The sequence below is a fragment of the Cyprinodon tularosa genome, unplaced genomic scaffold (assembly GCF_016077235.1).
Source record: "Cyprinodon tularosa strain WSP-4 unplaced genomic scaffold, ASM1607723v1 ctg256, whole genome shotgun sequence".
NCBI lineage: Eukaryota > Metazoa > Chordata > Actinopteri > Cyprinodontiformes > Cyprinodontidae > Cyprinodon > Cyprinodon tularosa.
Window position 1 is genome coordinate 781,645 of NW_024038950.1, and position 14,208 is coordinate 795,852.

The 14,208-nt window shown below is 40.1% G+C and overlaps 1 protein-coding gene across 6 annotated transcripts in view; it reads left to right on the plus strand.

Annotated features, from left to right (window-relative positions):
- The window catches only part of abr (ABR activator of RhoGEF and GTPase), a 173,743-nt gene that overhangs the window by 118,526 nt on the left and 41,009 nt on the right, over positions 1-14,208 (plus strand). For all 6 annotated transcript variants that reach the window (XM_038288436.1, XM_038288437.1, XM_038288439.1 and 3 more), the window contains 4 exons: positions 5,280-5,399; positions 5,587-5,662; positions 5,768-5,872; positions 8,830-8,904. In XM_038288436.1, coding sequence (XP_038144364.1) covers positions 5,280-5,399; positions 5,587-5,662; positions 5,768-5,872; positions 8,830-8,904 — 376 coding nt within the window. The remainder of the gene's footprint in view (positions 1-5,279; positions 5,400-5,586; positions 5,663-5,767; positions 5,873-8,829; positions 8,905-14,208) is intronic.

Genomic DNA, 14,208 nt, shown 5'->3' on the forward strand with positions numbered 1-14,208 from the left:
ATGAATGAAAAGCTTTTTCCAAATGATATTTCTTTTTGTTTTACACTTTTGTAAACAAAATGACAAATAAAATCTGTCTCTCTAAAGTCTAAAGCTGTTAGGCTACGAATCTTAGAAAAGTTTGGATTACGTAATTCATTTCTCAGATTGGACTGAATAATCTTAAATGTTGTGATTTAAAAAATACCTGGACCATTGATGCAGGTGCTTCCATACTGAAACGGCTGCATCTTTAGTTTGAACTGAGATTTTGTTCATCCTAGCAGGGCTGGGCTGAAATACCACAGGCTGTAAAATATGAAGCAAAGGGAAATTCAACATTGTTTCTATGTGCATAATTTAATATACAGTTATAACTGAAGCATTTGTATTATGATTTGTTCAATAACACACTCTTTGCTTTATAGTGTTTCTGCTTGGTACTTTTTTTTTTTTTGACCCACTTTGGCCAAACTTGGTTTTATAGACAAGCACATGGTTGCTTAGATGTACCCTGACACAGACATAACCTTCTTAAGGACTGGTGTGGACATGCCCCCACCAATAATATTAATACATAGACTTTGGCTCAATATGTGGGACAAATTTCTAAATTAGATCTTTCGGATTTTGAAGGAGGATAATCACTGATGTAGCTGAAAGGGAAACCATCCAATCAGTCAATCCAAATTTTTCTGGATGGATTGATGGATGGATGAATGAAACTGAAATTGTGTCCATACTAGGGAGGCATGATGTATTGCTGTTGGCATCATAACCGGCTGTTATTCATCCTTTTTTTATATGCATTAATGTCTAAATACCCCTAAATATAAATATCAGTTAATTTTGGTTCTTTTGTGTTCTCAACAATAGGAAAGCATTCAATAAATATGTTTGAGCTCAATTTTGGAAAATACACACCCTATTGAAAGTGTTTGTGTCAAGTAACTTTAGGTCCATCAGCCACCACGCTTAGAGTCTCTCATCACAAAGTTACACCCTTGCATCCTATTAACGTTTTTTCCCCCCAGATTTTTTTCCCCAGAACCTTCCAGACAGTATTTGAATTCATTCTACTATACAGTAGAAAACAGTCTGGTTTATGTAAATTATTTCTGCTGATACCAATAAAGTTTTTCCTTCTATTACTGGAGGAAATCTGCTTTGAGAGATTCCTAAAATCATTATGTCTTAGCTCTGGTTTTTGGCAGTAAAAGTATAAATAAATATTCCGCCACTGTAATTACAGTTTACACCTCATATATATCCCTCCAAACTTAAAAACTATGTCTGTAAGAAACTTTGTATGGATATTGCAGATGGTTACTTCCAGTTTCCTACTTTGTCTCTTTCCCAGCAGGTTCTTTACATCCATCTTTCATGATTATTTCAGAGGTTATCTTCTGAAACTGATTTGAAATACCTTAAAAGCTAAACCCTTTTATATTGATTGAAACATGCCTGATGTATTTAAACCGAGTCTTAAACGTGCGCACACAATAGCCTGTTTCTTTTAAATTTTTGCCCTGATCTGTCCTTTCCAACAATCAAAACAACGCCCCGATGATTGCAATGTCCCTGCTGTGTGTGGTGTGTTAGGACAGAGCTAGTCTGCTTGGAGGACGCCCTCACTACTCTGAAAATCAAGGAATCCATCATGTTGCATTCTCCTGGCCTGATATACTAGCATGTTTGGTGTATGCGACTGTAGATACGGAAGCAACCTGATAAAGGTGACCGTTAGCCAATCAGTTAGTGATTCCCAAGGGGAAAATAGCTAAAAACCCCCATTTGAACAAGTAGAACCCCTGCTTGTGTTGTCTTCGGTCCTTTAACAAACACCTTTTCTTATTTATTTATTTATTATTTTCTGCACTTAAGATTAGTCTACAAAGTATCCCCAATGCTCCTTCCTCAGTGGCTATGTTTATTCTGCAGTTTTATTGCCTCTGGTTTTGTGAGACTTCCTGTCTAACGGCAGATTTTTAAATAAAACTTGTTTGTTTGTGGTGTGCTTGTTGTGGTGCTGCAGGTCCAATCCTGTCATATGTGTGATTTTCTTTTTTCCACTAGGCATATGTAGGGTCTAAGCAGTTTTTAAAATGTTTTAATAATTTAAAAATGCCGGTGTTTGAACCAGGCTTAAAGACACAAAATGTTTTCTAAAAATAAAATAGTATTTAATCCTGTTTTAAACTGAGCTGAAACTGTTTAGAGGTTTAAACTGTCTCTGAAATTCTGATCATCGTCCCTTTAAGATTTTGCACAATAGTTGAGTGTAGGCGTAAGAAAAGCTTTTTACCTTTGTGACAGAGGAAATGATAAAAAAAATCCTGACTCTACAAAAGGAACTTTAAATTGCTCCAAATCTCTGCAACCCAAAAGCTTGACGGCTGCTACGGGATTTTATTTTTGCTTTTCTTCCGACTTGCCCCAGCAGATCAAAGCAAAATGCCTCCACTCTTATCATGCATGTTCAAAGAACACAGTGCTACTTTAAAATGTGCCATTGTGTCAACATGTCCAGTTAATGCTAAAAAAAAAAACTGTTGCTAAAAAGAGCAGAAGTATCAAGTGTTTTGACTCCTAACAGTTTCAAGTACATTCAGTAGTTCACAGTGCCATCCAGGCCGATTTGGATCACAGTCATCAGGAGCAGAAAGTTCCTGTTATTACCCTTTCACAGCGTTTGACTCGCCCACCCGGGGCACACTGAGTGACCACTGTTGATATTTACAGGCACTGAGGCCCGTGGAGGGAGAGACTAGTCTGATTGTTGTCTGAGAAACTCTGACTCATAACTTCCTGGTGAAGGCTGAGAGTAATTGTTTTTTATTTTCTTTCGTTGCTGAAAAGACATTGCTGCAATTATGCCGCTAATTGCATAATGGCTTACTTTATTCATGTCCTCCGGTGTTTTTAAAAAGAAAGCTTGAGACCTTCATGAGCCAACTCTATGCTGAATGTGAGCTTTCCAAATGACTGTTAGTGAAGATCTCCTAAAAAATCTAAGCAAGAAAACAGCAAAGCTCAGACTGTTTGGCTTGTTGCTGCTTGTTTGTGTGACACATTAGCGCTTGTTTTTGCATCAGTGAAGTTATCAAAAATCTACATCAGACTGAATAAATTAGACCAGTGTTGGTAGATCCAACGTTACTGGAATTCTGCAGTCCCAAATGTCCTTATATGACCCCATTTATATTGAAATAAAAGCACTTTCAGATTTAAAACAAATTCTGATTAGGTGATAAAAACTGCAAATACCACAATATAAAATGGACATTTATAAACTATTTTGTCAAAGTCAATTAGAGAAATCTCACTTTTCTTTGTACATAAAAAAATACAATCTCCTGAATTTTGAATACATTTATCCTAGTTTCTTTTTTTATGCTTTTATGCGGATGTCTGATGCTTGAAACGCTTCAAGATGTGTCACACCAGATGGTCGACACTCACTACAGGATTTCTCTACATCTGTTGATGCGTGTCCACCTTAGACTTAATAATAAAACTTTATTGACCTCACACTGCAGACATTTCCCTCTGCATTTAACCCATCCCCTTGGGGAGCAGTGGGCTGCTGTTGTGTGGTGCCCGTGGAGCACTGTCTGAGGAAGCGTCTTGCTCAGGAACCCAGAGTGGAGGCTATAGGGATCATACCGTGTACTTGCAACCTTCTCTGAGCATAAGGGCACTGCTCTAACCACCAGGCCAACACTCCCCCACTTTAAATGTAAACTAGCTGCCTGTGCACTTAAAACGTGTTTGGTGTGAACGCAGCATTACACTGGGACTCACATTCATACACGGATGCACAACATCTGATCTGTTTGAAATCGGAGTGTTAGTCCTATCACATGAAGCATATGTCATAGCCATAAGGTTCAGACTAAAAATACAAGAACTGCAGGAACTTAAACACAATTTAGAACACACTTTTGGCTTTGCACAACTCTTTTAGCTACAGGTTTACATTTTCCAATAGTTAAGAATTAAAACAACACAATTATGTTAATAATAATCAGATAAATAAGAATCAGATTAATCAGATAATAATCTGATTAATTCAATAAATAATAAAATACGTGCACAAGCTTTAGTCGCAGTCACTATATATAATAGATAAAAAAGATAAAAGCTGTTTCTATTGGATATCAGCCTTCCTTTATGAGCATTTTTAAAATATATCTCATCTTTAAGGTAAAAGGGATGTGTGTTAGGCTTCTGCAAGTGTCCTCTTCTGGGAAGCAGCAACTGTTTTATGGCCTTATATAAAGAATTGTGGCAATGATCTTTTCCTTTTTTTAATGCGTTGCTTAAACCAATACTAAGTTAATTTTTAACCATCATAAAACATTTCCATAACTTTTGTGATAATACATTGAAATACAGCTAGTTGAGTGACACCTCTGTCATGGCCTTATGGGGGCCTGTATTGCTGGGGGGTGCAGGAATAAAGCACAAACCAAACGTTTCTTATTTTCAACACTGTCGTATGAGACTGTTTAGCCACAGTTAGATTCATTGCTTTATCAATATCCATCTTTCAGAACCACTGGAAACAGAACTGTGGTTCAATTCAACTGCAGGTGACTGTGAGATCAGGATTTGACCACGCCATGCACTGGTCCTCATGGGAAATGCTGTCTTCCTCTAGGCAAAACAATACAGCTTTTGTCCACTAGGAGGAGCCAAAATCAACCAAAACTGAAAGATATTTAGTCCTGCTTCAAATACAGAAATAAAAGTGATTTTTTAATTTTTTTTTATTCAGTTTTTAGATTATATCTAAATCCTAATCCTAACTTGAATAGTTGGGATTGAATAACTTTACCAAAAGAAAGGCAAATGATGGAAGGCTCTGAATGTGACAGAATGCTGTGATTAGCATCTTCTGAAGCTGGAGGCTTCTATCCGTTTTTAAAGATAGATGTTGACAACATATAAACTGCAAAAATATCTTCAGCAATTTCTACTAAGCATATGATAGCCTGTGGAGAGATTTGTACATCAAATTCTTCTCAGTTTGATAACTACTTTGTCATTTTACTAAATAAATATCAATAACTACAAATAATTAGATGTTGGATAAAAAAAAAAAAAAAAACAAGAGTGAAAAGAAAACAATGTCTTCTTGAAATCTCTGATCATAAATTCATGCTGGATCTAGAGTTTAGTGTTGTGATGAGAGTTTAGCTGTGGGGGAAGCCCCTCTCTTGCTCCTAGCAGGCCTTTCTGTCTCAGGTACCAATATACACCCTCTGCAAACTACTTGTTTTTCTGTGTCTGTGCAGAAAGCTCCAAAGGGTCAGAGCCGTGTGGAGCGTCTGAGGAAGAAGATGAACGAACAGGAGTCGTGGCTACTCCTGCATTCCCCCACCATCCCCTTCCGAATCCAAAACAAACATGGGAAGGTACACATGACCAAGTCCTGCCACTAGAGAGAGCTGTAAACCTTTCAGTGTTCTAGCCAATTAGAGCCAGAATCTCTGCAAATAGATAAAGCTTTCAAATCGTTTTATTATTCCATTGATTCTTTAAAAGTATTCTAATGAAAAAAATGTGTATATTGATGAAAGTATTTTTTTCCTGTGATTTCAGAGCTATTTGTTTCTTCTCTCCTCTGATTATGAGAGATCAGAGTGGAGAGAAAGCATGCAGAAGCTCCAGAAGAAAGGTAGGTCAGCCTTTAAATGAAATCATTTATTATTCATAAAGAATGAAATAACTCAACATTTTACTCTATAGAAATGTAACCAAATTTTTCTATTTCTGTGTTCAGATCTTCAGGCGTGTGTGTTGAGTTCTGTGGAGCTCCAGGTTCTGACCAGCTCCTGCTTCAAACTCCGAACTGTCCACAACATTCCCGTCACCAGTAACAAAGACGGTACATCTTCCATATCCCTCACAGTGTCCCTTTCATCCTTCCTCTCTTCCCGGCTGTTTAAGTTTGATTTTACAGAAAAATGCGTTCTTTTCCCCCCTCCTATCCGTACAGCAGAGCCATAGAAAGAAAGCAGGGCCCCTTTAGGAGATGAATCAGGGATACAATATGTTTCTGATCTCGCTCATGGCGGTCACTGCCACACCGTGTGTCTGCGCTGAGCCCCCAGCCTCCTGTGTTGGTTTTTGCTTCAGATCGCAGCGTTGCAGCTCCTCAGAGAGACGGGGGGGGGTGACATTAAAGCCATCTGGCCGACCCGCTCTGATCCCCTCTCAAATGCCAGGAGGTTCTTACATTCACTCAGAAGGCAAACAAACCCCTCAGTTTCAGCGCATCCCAAAGCACATGGTTTGACTCTTGCATAAGAGAACCTTGGCGTGAGCCTTTAGTGCGCTATCATTTGCCTTCAATGTGGCATTAGGTTTGTTCCTTTAAACACCAAAGGGCTTTAAAAAGTCCCTGCAGTCGTGTTTTCATATTGAGATTCCCACACTGAGGCCACAACTACAGCCCTCCAAGCTTTGCTGTTTGCTCCCTTTAATTCCAAACCTGCTTGTTTTCCTCGACACACAGATATTCATTCCCTTTGGACTATATACATTTGTCACAAAACAGCCAAAAAATTTAACAAACTTGGCACATCAGGCCAGCATAGATAAAGAATTATTAAGCAGATGTAGAAGGTTACAGGTTATTCACAGGTAAAATGTTGAACCTGTTATTTTTAAGGTGGACCACCTTTTGCAGCAGTACAGCTGCAGGTGTATTCTTATTCCTCTACAAGCAGAATTTAGGAGCCTTAACCCGCTCTGGATTTAGGGCTGTTCTAGCAGCAGAGATGTGTTCTGATCCAAACTATCCTCTGTAGCTTTGGCTGTATGTTTAGTAAGAAGAAAGGTGAACCTTCGCTTGCTCTCAAGTCTTTTGCAGCCTCTAACAGTTTTATTTGCCCCCCTCCACATCTAGAAATAAGGAAAAAGGTCTTAAATTGAGAGTATTTGCCCTTGGAATTTGTATTTTTTATCTTAAAGTGACATAACTAGATATTATGCACTTGAAATAAAATAATGCAACTGTTATCTTTTATTTTAAATGTAAATTTTCTTGTTCCAATGGCAAAGTATCTCATTTACCTCCTCAATTCAGGAAAAAAACACTCCTCTCTAGAAAAAAATAACTTATTGAGATTTCAGTATTTGCAGTGTATTGAAAGTTTGCAGTCTTCCTGCTTCTCTACTTCTGATGCTCTTCTTTTCATCAAAGATGTACAATCTTGTGTTTTTAGAGTGCAGTCTCATGACCATTTCCTTATCACAAAGCAAACATAAATGTTCTATCTGAAGGACATGTGATGTAAGGAGGAGCGGTTACAGGCTGGTAGAGAAGTGGTTACTCTGTGAAATCTCTCTGATTTTGCATCGTTTATTACTTGGTATTATCAGATGCATAAAGATCTCTTGTTTCCATGGAGAAGCAGCACACAGGCCACCCCAGAGCTGAACTCGATGAACCATCTCCTTGTGAAACTTCTCAGTTGCCTGTAGAAAAAAAACACACACAGGCACAGAATTAACCCCCAGTGCTGCCTGTTTCACCTCCACCGGAGCCCTCGACGGTCCCATCAGCTCTCATCCTGGTTTATTTACCAGGAAGCAGCTGAGCTTCGCAGTCTTTAAGCAAAGCAGGAATGTATGGTCTATTGGGAGGGTTCTGACTGCCCCTCCAATGCTCAGCTTTAATCTGTTCTGGTGGACCATGTGTGGTCCGCTACCAGCAGGAGCAGAAGTAGTTTGGTATAACTGTCCACTGTTACTCTGATCTTCAAATAGTGAGGAAATAGTATGCTTTGTAATGCTTATATATGCATCTGTGTTAGCTTGCATATACAATCCTCTTCGGGGGTCTTTAATGGCTGTAAGAAAGTTTATTTTCTGTCTGGGGGAAACTTAGTTTATCCAAAACACAATATGACTTGATACTTTTACCTTCCTGCTCACTGAGCTCCAGCATATACAGTATATATTGCTCTATCAGTAAGGAAATATCAGTAGACACAAGAACTTTGTAAAATGAAATCATTTATGGATGATTTATGTCCTGCTTCATAAAATCACAGTTTGCGAGTTTTATCACAGTAGATGATGATTCTCCAAACTAGTCAAAGCAACAGGAAGTCCTGCAAACAATGTGACAAGAGGCGTGGGGAAAATCATAACATGATAGCTCCATTATAATTTCAGCCAGCTGGGTCTCATACTCTTTACTCATTATTTCTTCCAAATCTCTATATTGAAGCTTTTAACCATTCACTGTTTGGGGGAGTTGGATGTTTAAACCCAACGTTAAAGACCTTTTAAAGAAAGATTAACCCTAATTTTATTCTATTTTTGAGTTTTTACGGCACTAATGGCTCGTTTGTTGGACAGTAGGACGAAAGAGGGAGAGAGACATGAGGCAAAAGACCACAGGTTGAATTTGAACGCGGGTCAGCCGTGTGCATGCATGCCCCACTATTTGTCTTTTTTTAATCTTAAAATTTCCAGAGTTTCTGTTGTTATATCACAGTTAGAAAGATGAATGAAACAAAGTATGAACCTGACACTGTTTTAGATCTTATTTATAGATGCTTAAGGTCCCAAGGTGGAATGCTTAAGGTGGAAAACAAAGTTCACCCTTAAGCATAGTGAACTTTATTATATGATGTCATTTTTACATTTAATTTGAAGTGAATATTGAAAAACAATTACTACCTATTGCCCGCCTTCTTCCCCCATTAAATAACCGATCCTTCCTGCTGTAAACCATTCTGTGTTGCTATTAAAAACACATTTTTCTATCTTCTAACTGATCCAGTAGCAGGTGAGAACAATGGATAACACTCGTTCCTGCTTGTTTTCCAGATGAGGAGACGCCCGGCCTGTATGGCTTCCTGCATGTGATCGTCCACTCTGCCACAGGATTCAACGAGTCAACAAGTGAGTCGTCAGATCAAAATGACCTTTTGTTTAATCCACCAAAACATAACATCCAATCAGTCATTGCAGTCTGTCAGTCATGCATGTTCAGTGTTTGTATGATGCATGTCGAGATGATAGAGGAAATATTGCAAAAGGGTGAAAGGAGGAAGAACAATTAGAAAGCCTACCCCCTTTTTTAATGACTGCTGGCTCAGAAAGCATTGTTAGAGTAAATATCATCCACGCTGCTTTCAGGGTAGAGCCAAACATGCTGAAATGCTTTGTTCACTTTCTGTGAGATTGACCACTTTAAACAACAGTTTCTTTGTGTTTGCTCTGAGCGCGGACAACTCTGTAACAGCAAAGAGTGGCGCTGGGTAGAAAACCGCAGAGACTGTTTCAGACATGTCAGCGGAGGACAGCTGCTGCTCCAGTACATTTTGTTACCTTTGTTGCACAAATAGCAGATCAGATATCAGAGCTGAGACAGCGAAGGGGAGATAGGAATTTTTTTTTGTTATTTATTTCTTTTTCCAGTTACCATGACAGCCCTGCTTCTGTATATGAGAGCTGGTCCACTAGAATGTGCCAGTTAATGGATTGAAAAGCTTTCTATGTCTGCTCTGAAAGACAGTTTGATCCTCGATCGAGCGGAGGGAGCTGATGGGTTGAAACATGGATGCGCGTGTTAGGATTTTGTTTGGTGTGTCTAGTGAAGCATGCAGATTCAAGGTGGGGCACGGCAGCTATGGCGAGGGATAGGTTGTGTGTCAGTGCTGTTTGAGGTCATTCTGATAGTCATATCTCATTATTTCTTTAAGGTCTAACTATCTTCATTCAATGTAACAGTTAAACATAACAAAGTACTTAACAAGTGATAGTTAATACTGTTTAAAAGAAGCTGAACTTATTAAAGGAAGTTATTTTGCTAACAGAACAGATCAGATATGGAGACGGATGGTTTTGGGAAACACCAGAGATGCAAATTAACACACATAAAAGGAGATCAAGTCAATAAACTGATAAAAGAATAAAAGGTTTATAAGTTCCTCTTTTTTCACATAGTGCATTCAGAATTTCTATTGCTGTACAGCTTAATTAGAGTCCCTTTCAGGATCTAAATGCATCTCAAATTAGTATTTTTTACCATTATCCAGTGGTTGTCCTTCCTCTTTTAGAGATAAAGCTCATCAGTATGTAACAGAAGACATTACTGTTTTTTTTTTATTTGTGTCAAAACAATCTCTGCTCAGTGGGAAAAGGGGCTTTAAATTCAGCCCAGGGCAAAAGTTTGTCTAACTGGGTCACAGCAACAGAAACTGGGAGTTGAGCATGTCACAAAAACTGCTCGTTAAAAAAAATGAAGAAAATGAAAAAAGTCGATCCTAGTGGAAAAAAGGTGGAAAACACATCAGTCGTTTATTCTGACGTTTTTATTTTGGTCTTAAAGTGACAGGAAGCTGCATCAGGTTCTGCAGCCTTTGCTGTGCTTCATAAGAACAGATCCAGATAAGAACAAGTAGGCCAAACAGTGAGAAACGCATAGAATAATATCTGCTATAACAAAATAGAAACATGGATAACAGTATGTTTTTATACTTGTTTCAGTCCTATGGGTTCAGCCTGGGCTGCCTGCTTCCCATTCGTTGTTTATCCAGCTTTTATTCATTGTCCCTCTCTGGGTTGAATGAGTTGCTGCACTTCTTCCGGTTCTTCTTTTAATGTTCATCAAAGCAAATATTTCCTCCTAAAGCCTTTCAGGGAACCCACAAACATCTGTTCTGGTGGCTGCGACAGTGGAGCCCTGATTTAGTTTTAATGATTAGCACTTGTGGACCCGCCGTGTTGAACCAACATTCAGCTTAGCCTTGGGCACAGATTAGCCCTCTCTGAGCAAACACACACACATAACGGCTGTGTTATTTGGCTAATTAAGATGGAGGAGGATGGTATCCATTACCCGGTATTTAGGGGTCGAGACCCAGTGCTGACCGGTTTATCCCCCCCACCGGGTTAGCCTGATGATGACCTGCCAGGAAAATGAAAACTCATGGATTTTTGTCCTGCTTTTCAAAGCCCCCTGGATCCAATACAGAGAGACAAGCCTCTAAATATGCTTTCTGTGGTTGTGCTTATGCAGTTCTGGGTCTATAAACCTTGACAGATAGAGAGGAAAGTCATTTTCAGAGAGCAATTCAGCCTCATTTTCACTATGAATATACTTGTGATATCAACAGCAGCTACAGTGACTTCAATATGTATGAATACTTCCAGAAATTACCAACATGAGCCCCAAACAAAATCTTGTACAACAAAGGTTCCTTCTTCAACCACTCAGTTGGAATAAAATAGTCCACCTCTGTGTGGTTTAATCTCTGTATAGATCCAGCTGTTTGGCGAAGGCCTATAAAAGTTTGTCAGAGAACATTAGATCACAAGCAGCATGAAGATCCACAAATGGAGGTGATATTTCAGGGAGAACATCAAGAAGATGTCTGCAGTGAATCCCATTTCACCCTTTGCTTCCTAATCCTTCCCCTTGCCCCTTAAAACGAGCCTACAAAGGGTAGGGTCTGAAGGGTAACCCCTAAGAATTAGGACACCCCTTCAAAAATCCCATACATCGTCAGCAGTCACTGCTGGCTTATACGTGAGCAGATGCGATGAGGTGTTGACAGAAATCTGTGGAAATTGTGCCGTCTTTAGCTGTGACAATCTCCCTCTCTCATGGGCATTTTGCATCATTTTGTTATGTGACAATAAACGAAGGAATGTAAGAACAACGCAACCTCTTTAATGCCTCTGGTGGATCAGTTTATGGTATGTAGGATGAAATGGAGAACATTAGTGTAAAAATGATAATGACTGTGTTACTTTCAATGTGAGGACATCCCTTCTTTTTCAACATAACATTTGTTTGTTTTTCCATGCACTTAAAGAAAGTAGGATGTACGACGTTATGCAAACAAGGTTTGCAGTTTGGCAGAGTTACATAAATTATGAATGTTGTTGATTGTAAGTGTTTTGGATCATGTTCAAAAACTTGAAATTTGACTAACATTAGCGTGGAAATCCTGTCGCACCCCTCTGTTGGAAGTGCATTTTGAAGGCCTATATAGGCCTACCATTTACCTCAACCCCTCAGTCCTAACAGGCATAGAGATACACTATATTGCCAAAAGTATTTGCTCACCCATCCAAATTATTGGAATCAGGTGTTCCAATCACTTCCATGGCCACAGGTGTATAAATTCAAGCACCTAGGCATGCAGACTGTTTTTACAAACATTTGTGAAAGAATGGGTCGCTCTCAGGAGCTCAGTGAATTCCAGCGTGGAACTGTGATAGGATGCCACCTGTGCAACAAATCCAGTCGTGAAATTTCCTCGCTCCTAAATATTCCACAGTCAACTGTCAGCTGTATTATAAGAAAATGGAAGTGTTTGGGAATGACAGCAACTCAGCCACGAAGTGGTAGGCCACGTAAACTGACGGAGCGGGGTCAGCGGATGCTGACGCGCATAGTGCGAAGAGGTCGCCAACTTTCTGCAGAGTCAATCACTACAGACCTCCAAACTTCATGTGGCCTTCAGATTAGCTCAAGAACAGTGCGCAGAGAGCTTCATGGAATGGGTTTCCATGGTCGAGCAGCTGCATCCAAGCCATACATCACCAAGTGCAATGCAAAGCGTCGGATGCGGTGGTGTAAAGCACGCCGCCACTGGACTCTAGAGCAGTGGAGACGCGTTCTCTGGAGTGACGAATCGCGCTTCTCCATCTGGCAATCTGATGGACGGGTCTGGGTTTGGCGGTTGCCAGGAGAACGGTACTTGTCTGACTGCATTGTGCCAAGTGTAAAGTTTGGTGGAGGGGGGATTATGGTGTGAGGTTGTTTTTCAGGAGCTGGGCTTGGCCCCTTAGTTCCAGTGAAAGGAACTCTGAATGCTTCAGCATACCAAGACATTTTGGACAATTCCATGCTCCCAACTTTGTGGGAACAGTTTGGAGCTGGCCCCTTCCTCTTCCAACATGACTGTGCACCAGTGCACAAAGCAAGGTCCATAAAGACATGGATGACAGAGTCTGGTGTGGATGAACTTGACTGGCCTGCACAGAGTCCTGACCTCAACCCGATAGAACACCTTTGGGATGAATTAGAGCGGAGACTGAGAGCCAGGCCTTCTCGTCCAACATCAGTGTGCGACCTCACAAATGCGCTTCTGGAAGAATGGTCAAAAATTCCCATAAACACACTCCTAAACCTTGTGGACAGCCTTCCCAGAAGAGTTGAAGCTGTTCTAGCTGCAAAGGGTGGACCGACGTCATATTGAACCCTATGGATTAGGAACGGGATGTCACTTAAGCTCATATGTGAGTCAAGGCAGGTGAGCAAATACTTTTGGCAATATAGTGTACCTCTACCCCTACATATGAATGTGCAAAGCGGAAGGGCTAAAGGCTGATTATACTCAGAAACCATGTCTTCTGCGTGTGTATCGCAGTAATTACGAATGTCCCCACGCCCCTTCCACTGACAGTCTGCTGCACCTCTTCCAAATTGTAGGTGACCGCATACAGTGCAGCAGAAAGGAGGCCTCTAATTGGTCAAATCTACAGCCGCTCTACACTATGCGTATTTTCTGTTTGGTACCTTACTGGTTCTGTTTGTATGACCGCCATTGCGGAAAACGGCTCGTGAAGTTGGACCAGCTAGAAGAGCGAGGTGCAGAGAATGCTGGGATCCTTTTTCCACCTGGATCCTCGCTCTTTTTCGCCCTCATGTCCCTCCGTTGTCGCACAAACTTCCCCCCACTTCCAAAAATATCTGCGACAAGCTCATTGCGACACACTGCTGCGGTGAAATGGGATTCATCCTAAAAATGCAGCAGAAATGGCTGTACAAGAAGTAGAAGTAGCTCTGAAGAAGCTTAGGTGGGAGAATCTGAAACGAGTCATTTTGCTTTCCCACAGTCCATGGCAAAGGTACAGAAAACAGGTTCAGGGTGGTTATTAATAATAATTTAAATTGACCCAACAACCATAATCCTATAAAAGGTTAAAAAACAAGCCCTGCAGATCAGGCTCAACATCTTAATGGGTTTGGCATAGATGTTTTAGATGTGTTTCTTTTGTGCACTGTCAGGGAAGATAGAAGTAAATAAAGATAAGTATGGTCAAACTGGACGCCATTGGTCTTTTATATTTTTTAAGGAACTTTGATGACCAGTATCATTTTCCCTTCACCTTGTTCTTACCTTATTCTTCTGTTACTCTTATTGGAGTCTGTGACCAAAACTTACCATTGAACACATGGGAGTTTGT